Here is a 25,944-nt window from a genome sequence, read left to right on the forward strand (position 1 = left end):
CAGAGCAGAATCAATGTGAGAGACACAAACTTGAATTTAGAAACGGAAAAAAAAAGAAATAAAAATACTGAACTGACTAGGGCTCCATATCCACGCTATGGAATAAAACCCCACGCCCCCAGTGACAACTTTGTTGCGGCTTTGCTCGTTCAGCTTGGCGCGGCTGGGCCGTCGGCCGTCTTGTGACGGGGTGTCACTTCTGACCTACTGCAACGGGGTTTAAATATTCGTTACAGGCAAGGGTGGGTTTCTCTTGACCGATTACAACAGGACCGCGACGTGCGCCGGGCCTGTTAGTGCTACAGCACGGCTGGGCGGCGCTGGGAGCGGGAGGTAGAGCTGCCGGGCAGCGTGGGCTCGGGCAGCGTCGCTCCCTCCGGGCCGCTGCCTGGCCAGCAGCCTCCTGCCGGGACGGACGGCTGCGTCCGAAGCCGGCAACGGCCATTCCCATCTTACCATTTAAAGTGCATTTCTTCAGTAAAGGGTTTTTCTTTTTTGTTTTTTTTTTCTGTTTTTTTTTTTCTTTTCATTTTTTTTGCTTTTCTTTTTTTTTTTCTTTTTCTTTTTTTTTTTTTTTTAAGAGGAACCTATTTAAAGTGCTGTTCTAGTTTGGAAATGGACTCCGTTTAGAAAAAAGATGGCACCTTTTCACATGAGCTATCCGCTCTCTGTGTGTGTTTGCATGTATACATATATATAAATTAGCAGAGTCAGATCTGCTCACTAATGAACAATGTATAAAAGTGTTTTGTATTTTATTTTATTGCTTTTTTTACTGCTGCCTGCTCCCTTGGAGGCAGGAGGGAGACGGATTCTCCTCTCCCCTTCCACACCGCTACCTAATTTCCCAGTGCAGGACGCTGAGCCTGCAGTCTCTCAGCTCTGGTGGCAGCCTTTGGCCCACGGGACAGTTCACCGTCACGCAGAACCCGTGACGTAAGAACCGTCACAGCCCCAGAGCGAACCTGCACGGGTCACAGCAAGAAACGGGCGGCAAAGAGGGATGACGGACCCCGAGAGGCTTCCCCCGGCCCCCGCCAGATGCCACTTTCACAGAGCCACTTTGCAGAGCAGACCTGCGCTTCTGAAACACGGAGGTAAGGAAAAGAAATCTGTTCTCAGTGAAAGCTTTGCTGATAGAGTGTGTAGCGTGGTCACCTCAGCACTCCGAGAGAGAGGTAGTTACTGTCCTGCGGATCTGCTGCTAAATGCAACTCAGTTTCTGGAGTGATTGTTCAAAAAAAAAAAAAAAAAAAACGGAAATGAAAAAAATCCTGTGCTCTTTATTAGAAGTTACCCCAGTTAAATCTTTCTGTTGAAGACACACTTGACTATTCCCTCTAAGAGGCTTTTATATTTTCAAATTGATTGTCAGTTTAGTTCGTTACAAAATCAAATTTGATTAGCAAATTGCTACACAAAGTCACTGACGCTGTTTGCTCTCGTTCCAACGCTCCTGCACCGCTCCGCACGGAAGCGCCCCGCCGTCAGCATCCCTGTTGGGGGGTCGCTGCTCAGCTGAGCAGGGCGCTCAGCCGCAGCGCGCCTGCTACAGCATCGCCACGCGATGACATTTTGGCTCCACGCGGTCTTAATGGGAACGTTACAAAGAGCTACCGGTGTCGTATTCACAGTGTTGTACGGGGAAGGTGGGGTGACACCGGGAAAGCGAGGGTGGGAGGGCAGCTGCGGGGACAACGGGGGCATAGCGCCTGGGAGCTGCAGCTAGTGTTTCAGGTACCAGAGGCTTAGCGCAAAACTGTATCCGCTCCCTTCCCGTTTCGGACAAAAGCAGGACTTTGAGCAGCTTGCTTTCATTTCTGCCAGCTAACCTCTGACACCGGCTTCTCGCAGCCTTCGCGAGCCCTCCCTGCCAGCGCGGGGCACAAGGTGAGGAACGCGTTACTGCAAGAACATACAGCTGCACGGTATTCTCTTCCTAACTCAGCTTTTTAAAGAGCTTATTCAGAAAAGTCCCTGTTTTGCCACCAGGAAGGATTATTCTCGCACCCCTTGGCCTGTCCTAACTGTCAGCAATTTTACGTACGTGAGCACAAAAGAAACACGCGTTATTTGAACAACAGCGCTCCCTTTTCACTTCAAAATACTTCTCGCGGTCACTTTGCCCTGTGCCAGCGGAGCCCTGGAAGCTGTCGCAGAATCACAGAATGTTCGGGGTTGGCAGGGACCTCTGTGGGTCACCCAGCCCAACCCCCTGCCGAAGCAGGGTCACCCAGAGCAGGCTGCACAGGACCTTGTCCAGGCAGGGCTTGAATATCTCCAGAGAAGGAGACTCCACAACCTCCCTGTCGCACGTCGGCTTTCCGCCCAGGCAAGAACTTTGGGGGAGCTGAAAGGAATTCGCATTCGGCAAAGGGCACGACAAAATCCTGCTCTCCATCCCAAAGCCACCCGCAATCCAGACCGGCTGCTTCCCCCAGCGGCATCACCCCGGCTCAGGAAACCTCCGAGCGCTTGGGAAAAGCACCTGCGTGCCACGTACAGAACCGTCCCCTGCGTCGCCGTCAGCGACCTGGTCTGCCCGCAGCCGGCGTGCGCCAACGTCCCTGGGGTTGTTACAGAGCCAAGTGATGGCCCCAAGGTGATGATGACGGAGCTGGACGTGGGGGTGACGGGGCTTCGCGCCTCCTGCCGAAACCAGCGCTGGCGGGGGGAGAACCGCCCGGTCCCCCTTTCGGCGGTGTCGCCCGCGGCTGCCAGCCCCCACGACCAGGCGGCACCTCCCTCCTCCCTGCGCCACTGTAAGCCAAGAAGCATGTTCAGTTACCAACTCACACGCAATGGAGGATTAAATAAAAGCTTCACAGTAATCCAGAGAGTTTCCTTAGACGTGTAAACGCTCAGAATGCAGCATCACGGAGCACCGGCTGCCCCCATCAAACCGATGCCCTGAACGCGCAGGTGAACGCAGGGATCCCGGGCGAACCGCCCGTCTCCACAAACAGCTTTTGGACTTCACAAAACGGGGAACCAGGGAAGTAACAGCATCAGGTTAAACCTCCTTGCCAAGGAGTTTCTCAGCCGTAGTTTTGTGATTCCGCCCCCTCCTTTTACGCTGCTACTTTCTGTATTTTACAACCAGCAGTAAAACTAACCAACCTAGCTTCATTTTTAATTTCTAATTAGTTTCACAGTTTTATAGCCAATGGTATTGGGTCCGACCGCAAAGATAACGGGAAGGTTTAAATAAATAAGCTTCACTGCAATATAAAAATAATGAAGCCGTTTAACCATAGATCTGAGGGGGAGGGGGTTAAGTACATTGATGAAAACTAAGTGAAGCTGGAGGCTTAACAGTCTGCGAAAAATTAATGCACTGGTTTTTAAGTACTGCCTTAGATAACTGCAGTAAAATAATAAATCAGAATACTTCAGATTAAACAAGGAACTTACACAGCAGTATTTAAAAGATACCTGAATATGTTTCAAAAGCTTAACTGATATGAACTAGGAAGCCCATTAAAGCTGCCTATTTTTACATGATAATACTAAAAACAAACGTAACAAAAATACAGCTTGGCATAGTCTAATGGAAACAGGAACCCGGAGGCTGCACTCGCGCACGGGGAGCGCCTCGACTCCTCCGCAGACCGTGGCAGACAAGGTGCTGTTTCACGGATTAATCACCGACAAATGCAAAAAAACCCACGTAACTGGAAATTCACAGATCTCCTCCCTGCCACGACAACTGGCTCAGGCGAGGAAGAACCAGACGGCGAGCGACAGAAACTCCGGCTGACGCGGGCAGGCTGTCTGCGTGGTGGAAGTGCTGCTGCTCAGTCGCTCCGAGGGCTGAACGCTTTACGGTGCCCGGCAGCACGCAGGGAAAGGGCCTCTTCTCAGCGACAGCTGCAGGGAATGCGGCTGCAGGGAGACCTGCCACCGCTTCGAAGGCGGGGAAGTAAAAGCAGCTTTGCAAGAGGTGTGATGTGAACCACGTGCTAGGTGATGTGAGCAGGTCACCATCACTGGATTAGAATTAACACTTTTTTTTGGATGAAAAGATTATTTTGTTAATTATTCTGCTGGAATATAACTAGTAATGTGACCGGTTTCCTAGCACGAATTACCCCAAACCCCCATGCAGGTTTTTTTCCAGCAGACACGACAGCTCCTCTCTAGCAAAGAAAACCACCCCCATGTGAGCCCCTGCCCTCAATGACAGGCAGTGGGTCCAGAGCTCTCTGTCCCCAGGGCTAGAAGGCCTGGGCTATAGCTGGGGCAGAAACCGCACAGCTCCCTTCCCACGCCACGTTCCGCAGGGAAACACCCTCTTATTTCCAGAGCGACCGTTCCAGCGGGAGCAGGGGATGAGCAGGGGCGGCTCGTGCAGGGCTGTACTAGTACGCCAGCCCCGCGGCTTTGCAGAAGCACCGTGCAAGCAGCTTACGGCGAAATCACAGAATCACAGAACGTTAGGGGTTGGAAGGGACCTCTGTGGGTCACCCAGCCCAACCCCCTGCCGAAGCAGGGTCACCCAGAGCAGGCTGCACAGGACCACATCCAGGCAGCTCTTGAATATCTCCAGAGAAGGAGAATGCTTCACTACTCACCAGCTCAGCAGAAACCTACCACCCTGCAAGCTCGACAGGCGCAGCTCGGACCATGTTTTGGGAACATGGCACCGTCCTGTTGGTCACAACGGGTGCCCGTTCACCCGGGTCACCTCTGGCAGGGGCAGACGTAACACACATGCGCACTCTCAGCCACGTAACGTGACGCTGCGCGGCTCCCCCGCCACCCCATCGATGGCATCGACATACCTGGTGCAGTTCTCAGTGGAAACCTGGAACGAGAACACAGGGTTCAAACGCTACCACGTTTCCTTGCCCAGATTTCTGAAACGGCCCATCTCACCCTGCAAAAACAAGGGTCTGAATACATGTTAATGGCCACAAACCCCAGGCCTACGCCGCCACCCTGCCAAAAGCAGCTTTAACTCCTCTTTCGCAAAAGCCTCTGACAAGTCCAGCTTTTTGGTTCTGAAGGTGCACAATTTCCCCCCTAAGATTCCCTGCCGGGCTCCCGACACACAGCCTCAGTGCCGACCGCGTTCCTGACGCTGAAGGCAGCAGAGTCCGTCGTTTGTTCCCGATGCAGGGAACTGAAGCATTCACGCAATGGGGAGCCACGAGGAAAATTGCTGGAGAAATTCCCATCTGCACCTCTAACCCCAAAGCACCCTGCCAGCAAGCACCGGTGCCCAGCGACCCGCTCCACGCTGCGACAGAGACCGGCTCACCGCAGAGATCGTTCCTCACCTTCCCAACTGCTGCGGCAGCGTCAAAACCACATTACAAAATCACCTCCTACAGCCACAGGTTGTAAACATTCTGTGATCTGCGAAGTCCTACCCCCGGGTGCTACAGAAATTGTTCTTGCATCACAAACTGATGCCGGGTGAGAATTTAACTAAACAGAACACAGAAATAACTGGGGAGGGAGCTAAGATTTTCCAATGTTTCCATGAAAAGAATTAAAGCTTTAAAACAAAAAGAAGCATTTTTGGTCCTAGTCCCAAAGCCATCCCATCAGAATGAGGACAGGGAAAGACAGGCAGCAGCACGCGGTCACAACCCCCTCACCCAAAGCCTCCGGCTTACGTAGCGTCTCCCCAGCCCACGAAACACTTGGCTGTGTGCTTGAGCTGCCAGTACGCACTAATCCTGCCAGGGACTATTAAATGAACTTACTGGGTCGACAAATGTAGGTGGGCTCAACGTAAGGGACGCAGGGAAACCTGCGGTAAAAAGAGACCGCAGCGTGCGGGCTGAGCAGGAGAGCAAGAGGAAGCACAGCCGCTGCCGAGCCTGTGGGAGATCGTTAGAGGTGAATTTGTTCTTTGCGTCTGCTGATTCCTTGGGAAGGTAATTACTCGCCAGCATGGAAGAATCAGCAAGATTTTATGCGTGAACCCATTTTTTCTTCCCATTGGTGACAGCACCGCCACTGAAGTTACTAAAAAAAAAAACCCAACCTCCTCTAGACATCAGTGAATCCACCAGCTGGTTTTCTAAAACTGTAAATCAGACACTAAATACATTGGCAGCTGTTTTTGTGGCTCCCTCTCTCTAGCTCCCAGTTGTGCCAGACGACAGTCTGATTTGCTGTCTTCTCCCCCTTTATTTCTAGGCTTGCCAGAACATACTTGCTTTCCTACAAAACCATTAAGTACCACGAAAAACGCTGCGATTTCCAAGCCTGCAGAAGCCCTGAACCCCGCCTCGCGGGTTGCTGTCATCGCTCTGACAGCAGAGAGGAGCCAAAGCCCAGGAGCACCTGGTCCGGTGGCAGCTGTACTCCGTCCCAACAAACACCTCGCAGCTCCAACCCTTAGCAGATACCACAGCAAGAAGCAGCAAGCCCAAGGGGACGCGGGCAGAACCAGTGCCAGCACTAAGGCAGCCTGCCCTGTCTTTTCTACGCGTGCTTACAAAAATTCAGCCAAACCCTTCATGTCTAGGGAAGGGCTCAGGCCGAGGACCATATGGAATCACTTTAGATCCACGTTACAGCACGTACAGCAACTCTGTGCATAAATTCCTGCCTTGTTTCCCCTCGCAGGGGATGTCCTCGAGGCGTTCTAGCAGGCAAGTCCTCCTGCTTCCTTCAAGTATCCCAGTTCAAGAGGCAGGTTAGAAGCCACTGTGACCAGCGGGCGCAGTGGGGCAGCTGAGACCCCAGGGTGATGCTGCCAGAGAAGTCCGGCAGCAGAACCACTGCCGAGTCGCGCTTCTAAAGCGCTCGTTCCAACCCTCGAGCGAGCGGCTCCCTGCGGGGTCGTCGGACAAGGACAACCACGCGCCTCCTCTCCATCAGATGCCTCGCCGTACTGCTTTTGTAGCAAGTCCTCCAATACCAAGTTATACTGGACGAGGGAAAAAATAAACCACAAGTGCTTTAAAACGCTAACCCACGCTGCCTTCCCCCCACCAAACTTTGTCCAGCGAGCCTCAGAGCCTTCCAAGGCTGCAGATGGCCGGGGTTCAGCAGCACATGTTCTGGAGTCTTATTCGTATCCGTGGTTTTGTCAGGGGAGCTCTTTCAGAGCTCCCATCTAAGAAGGTTCCTCCTATTTCTGAGACACGTCATTTCACAAGCTGTAATACTTTGGTTTACAACTGGATTAAAATATAAATTAAATAAGAATAATGCTAAATGAGTTTATATTGAAACACTTTATATATGTCTACATATATATGTATATACAGGTATGTGTGTGTGCACTCCCTAATGACAGCTAGAGGAAGCAAAAGTCATTCTCCAAAGGCTTCTACCTTTCCAACTAGCCTGGTCAACTTATCCATTGCAACAATTCCCTGTGCATAAAAGCTAACGAAGCGCTGGAAGGTGGCGCCGGTGAACAGCTGGATCACACAGACGTTCAGGAACGGAAAGACAATAAATTATCAGAAGCAGTAGTAACTTGTTCACAGTTGGGATGAGGGTAATGTTAGAGGAAACCTGAATTTTCTACAGTCCCCGGGAATAAGAAGTCAAAGGTCGCTGAGGATTGCAGTTGGCTATACTGTAGTTAATCCTAAAAGCAAACACCGGATCCGGCACAAAGAAATGGTAGAAACCACAGCAGATTTTTCCCAGCGGACTGAACTCCGGTACCATCAGATTTGGCAGGAAGATTTCCAATACCTCCCCAGGACCAGAGTTCAGCCCGGTGATGCTTCCATCACCGCCGCCACCCCAGTGATGGCCATTTCCATGAGAAGGAAGATCCCTTGAATCCAGCTCAAGCCTACATCCAAAAGAAAGTGCTCCCAGTCCTTCCTTAGTTCTACTTCTCTTCTGTCCTCCCAAACATCGCGTTCATTCATCTCTCCTAGTCCCACCTCTGGGTTTTCCTACGTTTCGCAAAAAAAAAGCCTTTCAGCAATAACATCAAGGCAGACGGAAATATTTTAGGGATGGTAGGATTCTTCGGGCAATTTTATAACCCACGTGGGTGGGTTCCAGGTTAGGAATAACCTACGTTTCTAGTAAGACTTAACTGCAGCAAAACTTTGGTCTGCTGCGTTTTACTTAAAAACAAAAAAACCCCCAACAAATCTACTCCAAATCTACTCTATTCCAAAATCTTCTGGTAGACATTAGTTTCAAGCAGCAGCCAGTAATGTTTGCATAGTTCTAGCTTTTTTTTGGTTACAAATATATATATACACATATATATGTATGTTTTTTATATTAAAATATCCTTTGAATGACAATGATTGAAATACTTCGCACCCCTTCAGGACCTTCCACTGAAGACGCCAAGGCTTTGTGCGTGGATCTCCCCTCGTGACCGGAGCGATGCTGATAATCTCTGCGAATATCGTTATCGCCAGACGAGGCTACGCCAGCGGCTCCATCAAAAGACCACGGACTTCCTGACTGCAGTCCTGGCTACGGGCTTCGCTCCCAGGGGAAACTCGGAGCCCAGACCTTGACAAAAATTAGAAGTTTGCTGAATTACAGCTCCTTGACTTCTCCCATCCCCAAAATATTTCCGGTAGAGCAAGAAGAGCATTTGGTGTCACTGATCTGCAGGAACGCTTGGGCACTGGTACGGCGAAATTGGCAGGCGTGTCATGGATCAAAGAGGAGAATCTTACAAAGTGTAAATAGTTTAAGGGGTGCCAGTTTTTGTTGGTTTTAAAGATGCATGACTCGGTCTACCTCGCAAGCTACCTTCCACCCAAATAAACTGCACCTTTTCAGCTGTCTTTCTATTTATACATCGCGTTCTGCTGGAGAGAGATGAAGCCAGCAGCAAATAAAAGCTGCAGCTCTGCTCTTGCTAATGCATCGCTAGGGCTGAATCACCCGAAGGCAGCAGAACGACTCTGCCCGAAGACCAGACTGCTCAGAATCATTTACCCAACCGGGCATCGCACTTTTCAGTGAAATTACGACTGCGTGGAGGCGTGGGACGACCTGCCCTGGAAAACGAAGTCACTCAGTCGTCGCAAAACGAGAGCAGGACAAGCGGGGAGCTCTGTCCTGTCAATTTATTTCAACCTTGACCTTGCCGAGGGCTGAAATCCTGGCTCCGTGCCCTCCCCACTGAGCCTGCCCTGCTACGCTTTTCAGCAAGATGGCAGCTTGCTCCGAATGCAATTCCAGCTCCAAAGAGCTGCCAGATGGGAACGGAGTCGGTCACTACCAACCTCAGCTGGATTTAAAACAGCAGCAGAGACACAAAATGGTTTCTATCCTTCCCGCCCTGCAGCCACCCCAACTTCTGCAAGTTAAATTATGCAGATCACAGCTTGAAAGTACTGTGGAGAAGATGCGGGCAAGTCAAGGACTGAACCTGACGGCCGGACCACACTGGGAGGACAAGTGAGGGATTGCCCATCTGCATCGGCTGCTCTGACTCTTGCCAGGCTGATATCCCTGGATCTTATTAAGCGTCTCTGCGTGCTCAGCCTTGTGTTATAAATTCACATTTCATAAAGCCTCCTCCTTCATCCCTGTCTATCTAGCTGCTGGAAAGAAGCAGCACGGTTTGCTTTCACGTACTCCCGCTGCAAGAGAGCAAAAAGACCTTCTTTTTCCCTTTCCCAGCTTCACGTCAGCCGTCCTCCCAAGAGGAACAGGTTTAGCTTTTCCCAGAAGCAGCAGCACAGTATTAACACAATTCTTGTTATTTTCACAGCTATTCACAGGGAACCTGGCCCTGGCAACCGTCACGTCACTCGGCTGTGACGTGGCACGGGGGCTTTCTGCAGGCTCAAGGAGATAACCGCAACACTTCACAGTTGGAAGATTTCACTGCCGCAGCAGAGAACTAAGAAATGTGTTCCCCCTCCGAGAAAGAAAACTGCAGAAGCAGAGTGTGTTCCCCCTGTTGCCTGAGGCAAGGAAACAAATGGGTTAGTAAGCCCTAACTCTGAAGCGGACAGAAATGTTACGTACAGAGGTATTAAAATACGACAGAGTTCTCTTCACATCCTCCTTAAATCACAGTTGAAATCACAGTTTTGGCAGAGGGGAGAAAGCTGCAGCTAGACGTAGAAACGCAGAGCCGTGCCTCAACCCATCGCGGAAGCGTTCGCACTTGGCAAGTTGGCATCTGATTCTCCACAGCTCCGGTGCGACCGTGAGGAGGTACACGGTTTGCCAACGGAGAGGCAACGAAAGATGGCATCGCTCTGTTACGGAAAGCAGCTCGAAGTAGCTACACCACTGCCAGAAAATTCACATGAGGTTTCTCCATACCGTATATGACCTCCAACCCCTTTTTTTTCTTGAACCTTGGCCTTATCTGCACCGAGGAAGCCAACCACTGAAAGAAAAGTTGAATAAGCGATTCCTCTGAACTGGTTGCATCTTCCAGTGCAGATGAGCCTGAATTGCTTTCAGCGCCATTCTCGAAAACATCACAGACACCATGATTCCCACACATACATACACATACACATCCATTAAATGTACAGAAATAATATTAAAATGATTCCCACTACCATACCTTATACTGACTCTAGCTACAAGCTATAAACTTCGCCTCAGCGAGGCCCGGGCAAGAATATTGGCTCTTTTGCATGCAATCAGAAATGATCGTTTATACAGTGGCAACCTCTGCACCAAAAAAAAAAACCAAAACAAAAAACAAAACAAACAACAAACCATAAAAGAGGAAAAAATAAGAACCTTTCACAAGCTTTGTTTTCAGACCAGCCTAGTACGATACGAAGGACCAACTTCACGGTTTTCACCAGGCCAACTGGAAGCAGCGAATCAGCGAAATGGGAACGCGCTGCTGGCACCCCGGGCTGTTGGGATGCTCCCTCCGTTCACAGTATCGATCCAGGAAACCAGAAACCTGCTCGAGAAACTCCCGGCTACGCCACACGGACAAAGGCATTCACCATTTCACATCAGCCCTTCGTCACTACGCTTGGGTGGATCGGTTGCCATCTGTCTCAACAAAATGTTGCTTGTGTAGCAGTTACTGCACCTTCACCCTTCTCTTCACAGCAAGCTTAGCAGGGAAACTTTCCCACTATATTTATATATAATATATGTAAATAAATAATTTTATGTTTTTATAGTTTGGTAGTATTCTTCTAAAAGTTCTATTTTAAAACACTTAAAAATCTTTTAAGCAACTAAAAGTAACTTTTGATGCTCTCTAGTGTGAACAGGATAGGACTTCAAAGTTTTAATTTTTTTTTTCTCTTTGATTTTTGGTAACTTCAAAAGCTATGACTAAAGCAGCATCCTCTGCGCATCTCCGCTCCTCCCCGCACCTCAATTGCAACGCAACATACCTTAGCCACCCTTTTATCTCGCATCTTCTGCGACTGCTCTCTGGCAACCTTACTGTTTCGGTACAATCCTGTTTGACCTTCGACAGCAAACTCAGTGGGGCTGGTCCCTCGGGTGGCCGCTTAGAAAATCATTCACTGCGTGACGATGCACTTGACAGGAGAGGAGGAAGAAGGGACAGAAGGAAAAGGGAGGTGAAATATCAGCTTTCCTGTCTGAAATGGTCAATGAAATTGTACTTTGCAGGTACCCGGCTCAGAACACTGGCAAAGGTTCCTCTCTTAGGAGCACAGCCCCGTTACACGCCATTCTGGCACCAAGACCTTCCCTCCCCCCCAAAAAAAACCATTAGAGCCACATCTGCTTTTCGAGGGAGACATGGGAGGAACAGTGAGACCCCCTCACTCATAAAAGAGAAAAATATATAAAGTGAGGCAAGAATACGCCACCCTTCTCCAAATTCTTCCCTCTAAAGGGGTAGGAAAACGATTCCGAGTCCCAGTTTGTAGGTGGGGGCAGCGAGGGCTGGAGCTGTTTCCATGTGCCCCAAAACCGTGCAGTCAGACTGCGGGGCGAGCTTTATTTTCACTTGGCAAGTCTCCCGCCCGCCAAGCCCACGCTCCAACCGCTCGCCCGGCTTGCTTTGCCAAAGCAAGGTGGAGCATACTCCTTCTTCAATGTCTCCCTGTTCCTCCCATCACCTCAGGGATCAGAACTTCGTCCTTCTTTATCGTACACATTACACATCCTCAGGAGAACGCCTTCAGCCAAACGTCCCCTCCCAAATCCAATCTGCGCAGCCTGTTGTTCATTTTCCCCCTCCATCGTGAACAACTCGGCATTAGAACCAGAGAAAACTCTTAAGAGTATTGCATATTTTTTGAAAGACTTCTTCAAAAGACGTCAAGATATTTGCACTTCTCTACCTGTCCCATGCTTCTCCGTTTGTGAAACACGTAAGCACGTGCAAACACCTACAATACACAGCGCGGGCATGTCTCTCTGGCTTTGCTTAACTTGCTCTAAACATCAGAGCTGCTCCAGATACAAAAGTTTCGGTCCATGCAAGGGGACAGAGTTGCGATTGCTCTAGGAACTATTCGCTTTTAAGTTTCCTGAACCGTTACGAGGAAATAAAAGTAGGGTTTTCTTTTCTTTTTGCATTTCACCGATAAAAAAAGTTATCAAACTAGTTTGTAGAAAGACGTTTAAAAGCAACCACCCACGATTGCTCGGCTGGGACGATAGTATTTCAGGATACCGTATTGCTGTTATGAAAGATCAAGTGCTTGTCGAGGGGGGAGCAGGGGTGAAGGATGACTTTGGTAGCCAGCCTCTAACTCCACAATTTAGCCAGTCCAGAAAAACTCCTCCCGATGCTCGGCAGCACCCGAAGCACGGCAGCGTGCCGGTCGGGACATCAGAGCACTCCGAACTCTCCAGATCAGCGACAGCAAAGGACAACCTCCTCCAAAAGACCCCTCCAGCCCTTCTCTCAATGCGTCAGAGTCGAACGCGAACCTCACAGCTGCTAAATCTCACTCTCGGCAGCCGAAGCGCTTCAAATTTTGCTGACCTCTAGAATATCGCTTTCTAGCCGTGCCCACTTTTAGCAAGGGGCCTCGAGGCCGCACGCCTGGAACAGGGCAAGCCAAAAGCCCTAAAATAATCGTTTAAGAAAAAAGATAAAAAAAGACACACCAAAAATAAGACAGGGATAAATACGGTCGGGCAAGGCAGGCTCCCACCAGGACAGTCTTTTTCTTTTCTTTAAGGTGGCAACTACCTGGGGAAGGGCGAAAGGCAGCGGCACCTCGCCCCTGCTCTCCCCTCGAGCTGGGCCAGCAGGTACAGCGAGGAGCAGCCCCGCACGCCAGGCTCACCGCGTCTGCACGGCTTGATAGGACCTCGCTGCTGGGCCAGAACGCGGTCGAGAAATACAAATCACTGCTCGTCCCAGACCACTATGAAGGAACATTAAAAAAATTTAAAATCCTGTCGATCCCTGAATAAGAAGTTGATTGACACAGTTGTTTTGTTTTTCTCCAAGAGGAGGAGGAATAAGGGAGAAAAACTTTTAACACTCTACGTGTGTGTGTGTGGGTGTGTGAGAGAAAGAGAGAGAGAGAGAAAGAGAAAGATTTTGCAATTTTGGCAACATCTTGGGAGCTTCTTTCTGTCCAGTGGTGGCATTGCACTAATTACAGTACCAGCCTGCCAGGTTGGTGCTGACTCTTTAGAGCCAAGAACGGGAAGACGGTCCTTCCTCCCCAGACCCTGCAGCCGCCTTTCAATCCGGCCCGGTCGTGGACACAGATCCCTGTGCCGTCTCCCCCACAGCGACAGCCTCCTCCTGCGGAGGAGATTCCTCCTCCGCCTGCCCCCGAGACGTGACGGTGGTCTCGGGGGAGATGCTGTGGGGCCCTTCCAGAGGCATACAGCCAGGGTGGTTCTTGCGAAAGTGCTGGTTGAGGATGGCCTGGAAAGGGAAGCTTTTCCCGCAGACGTGGCAGTGGAAGGGCTTGTTGCCCGTGTGCTTGCGGATGTGATACTCCAGCTGATCCTTGCGGGTGTACTTCTTCCCGCACATGCGGCAGACAAAAGGGGTGATGCCCATGTGCAGACGCATGTGCCGGTCCAGGCTGCCTTTCTGGTTGAAGGATTTGGCGCAGTAAATACAAGTGAGCCGTGGGTTGTACCGGAACCAGCGCTCTGAAACCTCCTGCTCCCGGAGATATTCCACGTAACCGCTCACTCCAAGCATGGCTGATTCCTCCCCCTGCGGAAAAAAAAAAATCCAACAGAGATTTAAATAACAAGCAGCCTGAAACAAATTGCAGGAAAGAAAATCAGGCCCCAGTCCAGCCAGCAAAGCGGTGAAGCATGTGCCAAACCTCGAAATCAGCAGCGCTAATGTCTTGAACCTCAAGCACACATTTAAGTGCTTAACTGGAGCCTTGGGGCTGAAGACAAACGAGCAATCAATTAGAAACCTCAGCTACGGCGGCCCCTTCTGCCAAGTCTTTGGCTAGAGCCGGGGAAGAAAAGGCAGTCCTTGTCAGGAGGACGCCTAGCCACCGATTGCATTGTGCACCAAGCGTGTCAATACGGGCTGCTTTTTAAAAAAACTCGGGCCAGCTGGATTAAAATTCTGTACACTGCGTTCCGTTTTCCTTACTAAGGGTTGAACAGCAAAAGAGCCAGTTGATGAGCTTGCAAGAAAAGGAAGGTGGAACACAGCAATGCTACCTGAAACTCCTTGGGAGTCACTTTACACGGGTATTTATTCAGGTGTCATTGAGGATTCGTTTTAGAAGGAATCACGTTCGCCTAAGTGGCTGTGTAAGCCAGCCCAGCCCCACGGCGCGGCAGGGGAGGAACTGCAGCACAGAGAGCTGGCACGCCTGGCCCAACTCACACTGCAAGGACGAGCTGGCTCCTCGTTCTTTTCTGCAGCCGGAAAGACAACCAGCCAAGGGTAACCCTGAGCCGCCAGCTCGGGCTCTGGGACAGCCGCTGCTGGCTGTCATGTTCAGAACGAGCACAAAGAGACAGTCTCCCGAAAGCCTCCGTGCTGGAGGATGCCGTATTCGTACTCCAAGCCTCACGCTGCTTCCCAACAACACCAAACGCGGCCGAGCAAGCGGTGTAACAGCAGGAGGGCCTCTCCTCTGGCAAGCAGGGCTGTGCACACGCAGGCAGCGGCGTAACTGTGCCGGGTGCCGTTGAATCCGGCTGCGGGAGCGCTGGTAAGCTGCTCAGGACTGAAGGAGACGCACAAAGCTGTGGTACTTCCTCTCCACTCTACCACTGCCGCGGGGCAGGGGTCACGGGCAGACTGTTTTTAGCAGCGATACGGCAATGTCAGAAGGGTGGAAGGTGATGATACTTCCCCCTCCACCTGGTAGCCTACAGTTTTACGTTTCAGGCTGTCTCATGATGGGGAAATAACAGCAGCTTTTCTGTACGTAGAGCTAAAATTGCTTTGCACGTCACATTTGCCCTGGAGAGTTGGTTTGACCTGAAATTTTCTAGATGTATCCTGAGGACACGAAACAAAGCTTTGGCAAAATACGAACAAGAAAGTATCTTTTGTTTTTGGGAAATGCATTACAAAGTTAGCAGACAGCAATCACAGTGTTTTTTTTCCCCTTGGCTTCATTTGGTCTTACTCAAGGGCAAAGCCGCCTGGTAACTCCACACCTGCCTCCAGCAAAGGCATCTGGTTACGAACTGACACACCACTGCTCTGCCAGGCACACCAGAGCCGCTCTGTGCAGTGCTGGGTGATACGCCTGCATAGTGGTGCCACTGCCACACCGACTGTACACAACAAAAAAATCAGATCCAAAGCATCAGGCACAGGCATCGCCACCGTGCACTGCTCTGCCGCACCCTACAGCCCGTCGCCCTCCTGCATTTCTACCTGTCTTTCCCCCCGACCTCAAAATTGTGCCCCTCACCCCAAGAAAGCAGAGAATTCAGAGCTACTTTATGTCTGCTGTGCACCACAGCCCCTTGGGGACGAGACAGAGACCTCTGTACAAATCCACAGTCCTATGACGCTCTGCCCTAAAGGTTTACTGGTGTAGTGCCCGGGGGGCTTTTTGGAATGGTTTTGGGACTGGCACGGAAAGGGTCAGCTGCTGTGACCCCTCAGCCTTCCACAGAAGCCAGCTACCGCCTCCTCCCTCAGCTGGGGCACTTGCTGCCAGCGTTTTAGGGCAGATCCAACTCTTCAGGCAAATGGGGTTTCTCCTCAGGGGCTGGTGGCCTGCCCAGAATGAGGGTTGATATTGGCACCTTCAGATAACGAGAAAAACTCCTCGTGTTTTCCAGGCATCTGGCAAAAACCCCAGCCGACAGCCAAAATCAGTTTTAAATCACGTACCGACAGCATTCATTCTCGGTGGGAGCAACTGAGCCCTTTGCAACAGTAAAAGGTCTTTGTTTCACAAACAGTATCGCTTGCAAATATAAAATGTTATACACTTCATCACCACACAGACCCCTTTGCCTTCAATGCCAGCATTTACTTGCAAACTTCTTGGTCTGCCTACCTGGGAAGTGGGCTGCTTGGGCTCATCCATCCGCCCGGGAGACTCGCTTTTTGATCTGTACCGCTCAGTCACAGCAACCATGCTGCCAGAAGGGCTAAATCTGTGGGGTGGGGGAAGAGCGTAAACGGAGTTTTTAATGGGCATCAGGTCACTACGGAGTTTAGAACAACGGGTGAGCAATAGAGGCACCTGTATAGCATCTCTTCATCCTCACCAGCTAACACACAGGAGGCGGGACAGCGCAAGTATAAAGGAAAAATCGAGTCATACTGGTCTGTGGTTTCAGTCTTAACATCTGAAAAATAAAACTGAGTCATTTGGCTTCCAGTTCAGTAACAGAGAGCTTCTCGGTTGCTATCGTAAGGCAAGTGATACGGGCCCAGTGACTCAGGAAGCACCCACGAGGAGAAGAACCCATTTCTCTAAGGGCACCTCTCATTCACCGCCCTCGCCTTCCTCCCCTGCTAAGTGTGAGACAACAGCGATGTGGTGGAGTCCGGGCAGGAAACAGTGGATATCAGTGCAGAGAGAGATGCTCGAGGCTAGCTGATCCGTGGAGAAGAGTTAAGGAACTAGGAAAGGATCGCTCTCCCAAGGGCCAGCTCGAGGTCACTCCCACACACTGATTTATTAAGCGACAAGTGACAGAATATCCACTGCTTCCAGGTAGCTGTTCCCCCACGGGACCACAGCGATCACGCTAGAACAGGAGGGGCAGATGTGAAGGGAAACCCCGCAAATACAACTCCCCCAAACACAACAGATCCGCCCTTTATCACCTCCGGTCTTTGGTCTGAGCTAAGGGCAAGAAAACAGACGCTGGAGTGGAGGGGAAGCAGATGGACGGAGAATCAGAACACAGCGGATTTCATCACCGTCCTTCAGTAACGGCTTTCTGCTCTTGCGTACGAATCAAAAGAACAGCGGAGGCCGGTGGGCTCCCCACTTCAGCTGCTTCACAAGGTGTAAACCCATGACACACTGCTGTCCTGCACCACCGGGCAGAAAATGTCCTCCTGACCTACAGCTGGTGACCGGCTCGTTTCTCAAACAGAACCACCCCCAGATTTTCAGGCCAGAAGGCATCAGTGCAACGACACTTTGCGTAACACGTATCGTACGTGACCTCATTCATTCCGATGCTGAGCACAGTATCTGCTGAGACTGAACTGCAATCTCTTCGTCAGACAAAAACCCCACCTCAGCTATGCACCGAGAGGCAGAGATTCCAACCTACACCTCTCTAAGGGCTAACAATTAATTTCCCGAGCCAGCCCGTACGTGGAGATCCTGGTCTGATCAGTACCCAGCCAAAATACTGTAACCCAAACTGGATACACTCCCTAACACCAGGAAAAAAACTCCTTCAGTGCTTACGCCTCAGATGGCCACAGGAAACCGAAGGGGGAAACGTTCCAAGGCTACCGACCCAGCCAAATGAACACCTTGCACAACCTCCTCTTACAGCTAAGGTCAGTCATTAAGTGAAAGAAACCTCACCTGTCAATCTCGCTGCTGGTTGGCCTGACCACTTTGGCCCCGGAGGAGCCTAGCGCGTAAGCCTCTTGGCCCATCGCTCCATGGCCCGTGGTGTCGATCACCATCGCCGTGACCTCCTCCGCGCTGCTCCCATCTTCTCCCGACGGCTGATGCTCTGCCCCGAGCCACTCCTCCAGATTCTCTGTCTTGATGCGTACTCCTCCCAGCACTCGGACGTCATCGTCGTTCCGTCCCCCGCGGTCTCCCATTCCCGTCTCAACGTACCACTGGCCCGCTCTGTTAATCCGTAGGATGGGCTCCCTGCTTTCCACGTCTGAACTCTGCTCGATTATCTGGGGGCTGGTGGACTCCTCGGGCGGGCTGAGCTCCCGAATGTCCAGCACCGTGCTAACCTGGCCCAGGCGGCTCCCCTTCGGGGCGTTGTGACGCGGGCTCAGGGAACGGTTTAGATTTGGCGTCACCCGGTGAGACTCCGGAGGTCTCTCCTGATGCTTTGTCCTGGTCTGGCTCAACTCCGCTTCCACCTCCGCCACATTAATTTTGAAATGAATCCCCTCGAGAATCTGCGTGCATTTGTCTATGATGTGCTGCATCTGCAAGAAACTGGCGGCCGTTAGGTAACTGATGATGTCAGCCAGCTGCAGACATATCCTGCCAGTGTAACAAAAGGAGAGGAGTTGCTCGAAAACAGACGGGTTCTTGATGACAGAAATGGAAACGGTGCTCATCTCGTTCAAGGACATGTGGTCGCGGAAGTAGGGCGAGCTGGCAGCCAGCACCACCTTGTGAGCGCGGAAGGCTTGCCCCTGGACGTTGACCACGATGTCACACAGGCGACCCTGCATGCGTAACTGGTTCAGGTGGCTCAGGACAGAGTTACTGAAGTCGGGAATCTCCAGCTGAATGTTCCCGCCCTTCTCCATGGCTGTCCCGGTTGCAGGTGCACGACCCTACTGGGAAGGGAGTGGGGGGGAAATAGCATCGTTAACAGAGCTGGTCTATCATTTGCCTTTAAACATTTTCCCACGCAGTCTGAGATAACTGGGGTTTTTAGAGAAGTCTCCCACCATTTAATGTACAAGCGCCTCGCAGCAGTTCTCTGATCCTTGTGTGCTGTACACCACCTTTCACAAGAGTTATGTGAAACCACTACCCGACAGATCCCCGTTCCCTGTTCCCTGTGGCTTAAGTGCTTGAAACAGTTCATTCTGTCAGCCTCAATAAAAGCACATTTGCATTGTAAAAAGAACATTAAAAATGGTTCAGGTACTAAAAATAGGCAACCGATTGCATAATGGATTAAAATACTTAGCACTCGTACCTTCTCAGCACTTTGAAACGGGAAAGTAATACTGTTATCCCCGCTTTGTAGAACGGGAATCAGGAAGGAGACACTGGGACCTAAACCTTCCTCAGAGGCTTTTCAAAACCCGACTGGCGCACATTTGACCTCAAGGCACCTAAAGCGCACCGTTAAGACCAAGGTATTCATCGTACGTGGCGTTTCTGACACACGGCAGAGAATACCTAACAGGACGGCGAGAGAAAAAGCTCAGAATCCACTTCTAACCGCCGGCTTCTCAGACCACCCGCTGGGCCCAAGCGACTCCCCGGCACAAGCCGCTGACGACTGTGTGGTTTGAGACATCGCACGCAGCAAAAGGCAACTCACGAACAACGGGGATTAACACGCTGGCTCTCCTGGTTTCCCTTCCATAATTCATTTTTCTATAATCACCCCACTTCATTTTGGCCAAGTTTGAAAAGGAGCCCTGACCATATATGGTAAAAATTCGGAATGAGCCAAAATTAGACGGAAACTCTCCCAAAAAGAGAAAGAAAAAAAAAAAAGGAAAGAAGTTTATGAAAGACCACTCGTGGCCCGAACAGCTTCCAAGCTGGATGGCATCTGAAGTGTTGATTAAGCAGAGCGCTGCAGATAACAAAACAATTTCAGGCAGGCCGGGAATACCGGGGCTCGCAGCGCCTACTCCGAGAAACCTCCGAACCGAAGGGGCCAGCACACAGGGAAGCATGTGTGCCTTCGAAGGACTTCTATTTCTTTAAATATATGAACGCTGCAGGACAGCACACGTTCCTGTGCCCAAGCAGACTCTGTGCAAGCTTGGCAAAATATGTCACTAAGCCTGAAGCTGCAGGGCAGCCTGTCAATCTCGCGAAGCCGTGCGAAGAGATTACCGAGCGGCTGGGTGGCTGCGCGCCGCGGGGGCAGGCGAGATCTGGGGTGCGCAGGACTTCGCAAGGCGCGGCTTAACAGCGCCGCGTCCGAAGGCTGCTTCTCCCCTTCCCCCGCCTCTAGAAGAAAGTGATAAACCCCACGAACCCCAAGGAAGCAGCGACAGCACGGGGGCCCGCGGCAACGCAATGCTAAGAGCTCAAAACACGGTGGAATAGGAAAGCCAGCGCCTTACCTGTAACGTTACGGGTGACATGCAAAGGGGAGGAACCGGGGGTGCTGTCTTGTTCTCTTCCTTTTTGCTTCTGATGTCGTGAGAAGGTCTGAAAACTTGTTCCCCCCTTCCCCTTTAGAAGGCAAAAAGACAACAAAGACAAACTGTAGCACGGAGGAATGGGGCTCTCCCGAGCGCAATCTAGAACAACATCGAGCTTCGTCATTCTTTGTTTTGCTGCAGGACACAGCGGCAGGATTAGCTAACCATTACGTGCCGTCCCACTCCGAACCGCAGGGAGACGTGGAATCTTATCAGACAGATCTTTCCCCGCTGTCCGCTCGGTGTTTGTGTTGCACCGATGGTCATTAAAGTAAAAAATGGAAGTGCAAACAACCTGACTTGCTTCGTTTCCTCTCCCACAGGGCTGCTATCTCCGGCGCTAACCTGGCAGCGTTTAAACACGCGCAGGGTTTTACTCAGCTGAGACGTCTACGCTCAGGGAACGCTCACGCAGCCGATATCGTATCGAGACATGCCAATGTTTACAGGATGGGGGGGCCTGTAAACCTCACAGTCTCCCCAGACCACCGGCTTCTAAAGCAATGAACCCCAAAGCATCCTCCTAAGGCAGGCAAGCAAGGGAAAGGCGGGCAGGCAGCCTCCGAAACCCCCCGGGCCGGGCCGGGGGCAAAGGCCAAGCACTCTTTTTGCTGGGGGTCAGCTGGGGACGTACGGAAAGAGAAGGGGGAGAAAATAAATATAATAATCAGACGCAAACTGCTGAGCGTGGCTGTGTCCGGCCCGGTCAGAAGTCAGCTGCTCCCAGGGGAGCCCAAAAAAACTATCTGCGAGTTTCTGCTCCGAAAGAAAAGCCTGCCAGCCGCTGACGGCAGGACAGCAGGGCCCAGGCGGCCCCGGGGAAGCGGTGTTCCACGCTGCGCGTCGGGGACAACCCGGGTCGGCGGCTGGCGCGGGGGAAACCCCTCTTTTCGGCTGGAAGCGCCCTTCCCAGAGGCCCAGATGTGCCCTGCCGCTCGGGGGTCCGTCGCCAGCTCACCGCGCCTCAGCCGGCGGCGCGACGACACCCTCGGTTCCCGCCTTTCCCGCGCGCCATCCATCGGGCGGGCCCTCTCCTCCCCGAGGGAACATCTCCAGGCGCTCCTGGGTTCTTCAGCGCCGGACGGGAACCGACCTCGGCCAAGGCCTCGCGCCCTGCCAGGCGGGCGCAGCCGCGGAGAAACCCCTCGGGAGAGGCCGCCGACTCCGAACGGAGCCCGCCAGGCGGGATGGGAAGGTCTCGGCTCCTGGGGCTGCGGTATATCGCGACTGGGCAAGCCGGCCGCTCTCGAATCGCGACGCGGCCCCGTAATAAAGCTTCAACCCAACGGCGATGGCTGGGGGGGGGGGCCGCGGCACCGGGTTTGACACCGCCCAGCGTTTCCTCACACCACACCGCCCGGTTTCCTCACACGACACCGCCCGTCCGCGACGGCTCCGGGGCCCAGCAGGCCCCGCGGCCCTGAGGGGAGGAGGGCGGGCGGCGGGGCGAGGCCGCGCTCCCCCCGGCCCCCCCCCGCGCCGGCCCCCGCGGGCGTGGCGGCGCCTCCCGGGCGGGGCGGGGCGGGACCCGGCCCCGCCCCGGCCCCGCCCCGCCCCGCCGGGCCCGCGCCGCGCCGGTACCTACCTGCCGGGGGTGGGAAGGGGCCCGCAGCGCCGTCCCGGAAGCGAAACCCCCGCCCGAGCAGGGCCGCACCCCGGAAGAAAATTCCCGCCCGTGAGGCCCGCGGAGCGCATCGCCGCCCCGCCCGCCGCCGCCGCCGCACGGCCCCCTCGGCGCGCCACGCCACGCCACGCCCCCCGCGGCGGCCGGAGGGGCGGGGCCGCGCTCCGCCGTCACGTGATCGGCGCCGGCGCTATATAGAGCGCGCACAGGCCGTGTCTCTTCCTTTTCAGCCCGTGGTGAGGGGAAGGGTAGTGTTTCTCCGCGCGGCCCCGCCGCTGAGTGGGGGTGTTTCCCTGCCCGGTGCGGGCTCCCGTCGCTCCGCGGGACGGTGCGGAGGCGCTGCGGGTGAGGGCTTGTCCCGGATGGGCGCCGGCGGGGGAGGATGGAGGCGGATTGGGTCGGCGGGGCCCGGCCTGCGGCCTAGGCCGATGGGGCGCTCTGAGGGGACGCCGCCTCGTGGTGGCCAGGCCCGGGGCGGGGGTCCCCCCCGCGGGCTGCGGGAAGGGGAGGCCGGCGCAGACCCCCGCAGAGGTCAGCTTTACGTTATTATTTTTTTTCTTTTTAACTCCGCGCTGGGGTTTTAGGAAAATGGTTTTCACTGGGAAGCGGCGTGTGTTGTGTTGGGCCTGAGGGCTCCCTGCTGCGCCGTGAATGAACGCTCGGAAGCAGGTGGCAGGAGAGCCCGTTCGGTGTGGGAAAGGTGGAGGTTGTCCCCTGCAGAATGCCTCGCTGGTTAGTGAGGGGACAGCCCTACCCGTAGCGAGTCCTCTGAGTAATGATTAGCTTTCTCAGTGTTACAATTAAAGGCGCCATGTTAACAAAGTGGCGCGATAACTCGCTCGGACTCCCGCGTGCCTGCGCATGATGAAAACTATGTTGGTAGGGACATCTGAGAGGGTGATGAATACCAACATATCTGAGCTGGGCATGGAGCAGAGGGCAGTGGCATGGCTGGAACACCCCGCGGTCCGTGCTGGGCAGCCAGACCAAGTTCGTGGCTGCGGGACTGACAGAGTGACTATGATTGAAGCTGTAGAAATAAAGATCTAGAGTGATTCTCTTTGGCTTAAAAACACGGGCTAACATTTATTTTTGTGGCCCTCAGTCGAAACAGCTAAAGTGTGGGTTGCATCAGAGAGCTTTGCTGTAAGGCTCAGGACACCGTTTTGAATTTTACTTGCATTTTTGCAAAAGAATATGTGAATGTAACATATTCGTTCTTTGAAGAAAAGTAATGGATACTCTTTTGTTTTCAGGTAAAGATGTATCAGCAACACTGTTCCCTCTTATGGCTTCAAAACAGGTAGGTGCTGCTTCTGAGAAAAAGGAATTTAAATGGAGAATTAATGTGTAGGTACACATACAGCAACCAGCCTGGAGTACTCCTGTATCTCAGGAAATTACAGGACCAGCGTTCGTAAACTCGTAATTGCCTGTGGAGGCTCTTCTGCTGGAAAAAATGAGCTGTTGCTTTGTACTGGGCAGTGGATGTGAGGCTTCTGTTTCTGAATCACTACTCCAGCCTCCCACCAGACTGCAGTAGCACCGTAGGGGCCTGTTACCCTTCAGTACTGCCCTTTCACCATCCATAGAGATAAACAGTTTGTTTGGACGTTTGCTTGATTTCACAAAGAGCATGTAGCTACCAGGACTGATCACTAAATCAGAGAGCCAATGATGGTTTCAGTATAAGAGTAGTGGACAGAAGCGATTTCTGAAAACTCTGCTCTGAGGCTTTTTTCTCTGAGTGTTCACTGCTGGAGGTATTCCCCCAGCTGCTACAAGTGTCTGAAACTGTTGTGTCTCTTCCAGGATTGCCTCTGAATGTGGAGACTTGATGCTGCTTCACAAGGTAAGAAATACTGCTTGAAAATTCAGTGTAAAATGATGCTTGGTGTTTGTCTAGACAGCATCTGCTGTTCTAATAACACTGGTTGGCAGCCTTTATTCCCTGAGCGAAGTTTTCCCTCTGGTGCCACAATGATGACACATATTTGCTACTCTTGACCAAGAGAGTGATGAGCACTTCTACCACCATAGCTTTTCTCTGAGGCACAACAGCTTAGAACTCCACTTGGTAATGTTTTGACTTCTGAATATACTGTTAATGAGCTTTTGTTTTCTTCCAGGATTTGAGTTGTGCACTTGGAAGACTTGCAGAAGAAACATCACCTGGTGAGAAGCATGTAGTCTGTGTAGGGGTTTCTTCTGTGGGGCTGCTGGAATGCGCAGGGGAAAGGGGGGGATGTGTGAAGTGGGGGGGAAGTACTTTGGGACTAATTTCCACTAATATGCAAAAAACAATTGATGCTTGCTAGTGTTCAAAAATTCTTGAGTACTCATTTGTCTTTTATTTGGAGAACTTCAGTTTTTCAAAGCAAGAGGCGATAGCTTGGTGCTATTATTCCAAAGCAGATACAGTGATGATGGCATAGTTCAGCAGAATATCCTGTGAAGAACACAGTTTTGTCTTTTGCCCCTATCTGATGTATCTGGCTCTTGTGATCTCTTGCCTAGGAGGTGTGGACTTGCACACGAAGGCTGAGGGAATATGATTTTTTTCTTTATTCTTTTGTTGCAGGCACTGGGGGATGAAGCTGTAAGCTGTGCAAGGTAAAGATCGTATTGCCTGTATCTGTAAAAATTAGTGCATGTCACTGGTGTGTGAAGAGGCTGTGTGTGATGACGGCATAGTTCAGCAGATGACCCGTGGTGATCACACTGTTACTGTCTTTCGCTCCTGTCTGATGCAGCCTCCTGCACCCTTGGGCTAGGTTTGACAGACCATTTGTCTGGAAAGCTGAGGGCAAAAGGCCACTTTCGTTTGGTCTGTAAATGTGTTTTAAAACTTATCTCAGAAGATCAGTAGATGGGCTAAACATCAAAAATTTAGTAGGATGACTAGAAGGTTAAAGGGTAGGCTGTGCTTGTGAAATCGAGCACAAATGCAACAGAATAAATTTATTTCAGTAATGCAAGATCTGGGTTGGTCTGGTGTTAGTGCTCCAAGTTCTGGAAGTGTTGTGTTGCTTTGCAGGCTGCCCTGGGCAGAGGATGCTTGTGCTTCCAGTGTGAGGAGCTGTTTCACCTGTTTCTGATCTTGAAGACAAGGCCTTCTGAACTGAAGGTAATTGAAAAATGTTTTCTCAGATGCATGCCATGTTTGACTGCTGTGTGTGAGGTTGGAGCTTGCTTTTGGAGATCAGAGGATCTGCAAATCCGTCTTGTTCCTGGAAAATCTGAAGCAAAGTAACTAGTACCTGAAGAGTACCTTCAGAGCCTCTGTGCTTCATCATAAATCACAGAATCACAGCATTAAATAATTGTTTTGGGGTGTTCATGACTTCTAGGATGTGGCTGTTAAAACTAAATGCCTTGAACAGTGAGTGTGGCAGTAGTGTGAATTTCATATCTGTAATGCTTTTCCTGGTTTAGGCCAACTTAGATGTGTAGACAAAGTTCATGTTGCTGAACTCCACAGTTTTGAGGCTTGCTGCTTTCTGCCCTTCAAGCAGTCTCTCGAGCTGAGGGGTGACATCTGAAGGCGGCTGGGAAGTGTGCTGGGAGATGGCCTTATGTGTGGAAGGGGGTGGGAGTGTCCCAGTCTACTGTAGATGATGTTGAATCAGGTCTCTGATCCCAATGAGGATAAAACTTGACTAAACACTGATACAGTATTTGACTGGAACTGATCTTGTGCTAAAACTTTCTGCTGGACTCTGTCTAATAGCAGCTCTTCCGTTGCAGGCTTCCAAAGTGTTTCTCATGGCAATGTAAGTACTTGTTTTCTCTTGGCAAGTATTAGCGTTAAAAAAATGCCTAGAAGTGAAGTATTTAACTGTGTAAGCTGGGGTTGGAGGTGCAAGGAGCTGGTGTCAGCTGCTGCCTGCCTTTTGGCCAAACCAGGAGGATGCTTAAGGGCAGAACTGCTGGGTAGGGCCCAGCCTGGAGAGGCTGG

At 51.8% G+C, this 25,944-nt stretch overlaps 1 protein-coding gene and 5 non-coding genes across 8 annotated transcripts; 5 read left to right on the top strand and 1 right to left on the bottom strand.

Moving 5' to 3' along the window:
* Positions 1-1,238: 1,238 nt before the first annotated feature.
* Positions 1,239-22,036, bottom strand: ZBTB37 (zinc finger and BTB domain containing 37). Of its 3 annotated transcripts, none has more exons than XM_075422653.1 (5): positions 21,948-22,036; positions 20,282-20,393; positions 17,850-18,802; positions 16,350-16,449; positions 1,239-14,068 (listed from the first exon to the last, which is right to left on the bottom strand). In XM_075422653.1, exons 3-5 carry the CDS (start codon positions 18,770-18,772, stop codon positions 13,580-13,582), a joined length of 1,512 nt encoding a protein of 503 aa, XP_075278768.1. In that variant the 5' UTR covers positions 18,773-18,802; positions 20,282-20,393; positions 21,948-22,036; the 3' UTR covers positions 1,239-13,579. The 3 variants fall into 3 exon arrangements, with proteins under 3 accessions (XP_075278768.1, XP_075278767.1, XP_075278766.1); XM_075422652.1 differs by having other exon boundaries at positions 17,850-18,799; positions 21,948-22,030; XM_075422651.1 differs by lacking the exon at positions 21,948-22,036 and adding an exon at positions 21,321-21,632 and having other exon boundaries at positions 17,850-18,799.
* An 801-nt stretch (positions 22,037-22,837) lies between these two features.
* Positions 22,838-22,915, top strand: LOC142361823 (small nucleolar RNA SNORD74). Its single transcript, XR_012764441.1, has one exon. It is a non-coding gene; the product is annotated as a small nucleolar RNA SNORD74 (small nucleolar RNA).
* Positions 22,916-23,655: 740 nt separating this feature from the next.
* LOC142361833 (small nucleolar RNA SNORD75) lies at positions 23,656-23,722 on the top strand. The gene has a single exon (XR_012764451.1). It is a non-coding gene; the product is annotated as a small nucleolar RNA SNORD75 (small nucleolar RNA).
* A 237-nt stretch (positions 23,723-23,959) lies between these two features.
* Positions 23,960-24,041, top strand: LOC142361814 (small nucleolar RNA SNORD24). Its single transcript, XR_012764432.1, has one exon. It is a non-coding gene; the product is annotated as a small nucleolar RNA SNORD24 (small nucleolar RNA).
* A 357-nt stretch (positions 24,042-24,398) lies between these two features.
* On the top strand, positions 24,399-24,481 carry LOC142361824 (small nucleolar RNA snR60/Z15/Z230/Z193/J17). The gene has a single exon (XR_012764442.1). It is a non-coding gene; the product is annotated as a small nucleolar RNA snR60/Z15/Z230/Z193/J17 (small nucleolar RNA).
* Positions 24,482-24,656: 175 nt separating this feature from the next.
* LOC142361825 (small nucleolar RNA snR60/Z15/Z230/Z193/J17) lies at positions 24,657-24,742 on the top strand. The gene has a single exon (XR_012764443.1). It is a non-coding gene; the product is annotated as a small nucleolar RNA snR60/Z15/Z230/Z193/J17 (small nucleolar RNA).
* Positions 24,743-25,944: the final 1,202 nt, after the last annotated feature.

Source organism: Opisthocomus hoazin, chromosome 6 (genome assembly GCF_030867145.1).
Source record: "Opisthocomus hoazin isolate bOpiHoa1 chromosome 6, bOpiHoa1.hap1, whole genome shotgun sequence".
Lineage (NCBI taxonomy): Eukaryota > Metazoa > Chordata > Aves > Opisthocomiformes > Opisthocomidae > Opisthocomus > Opisthocomus hoazin.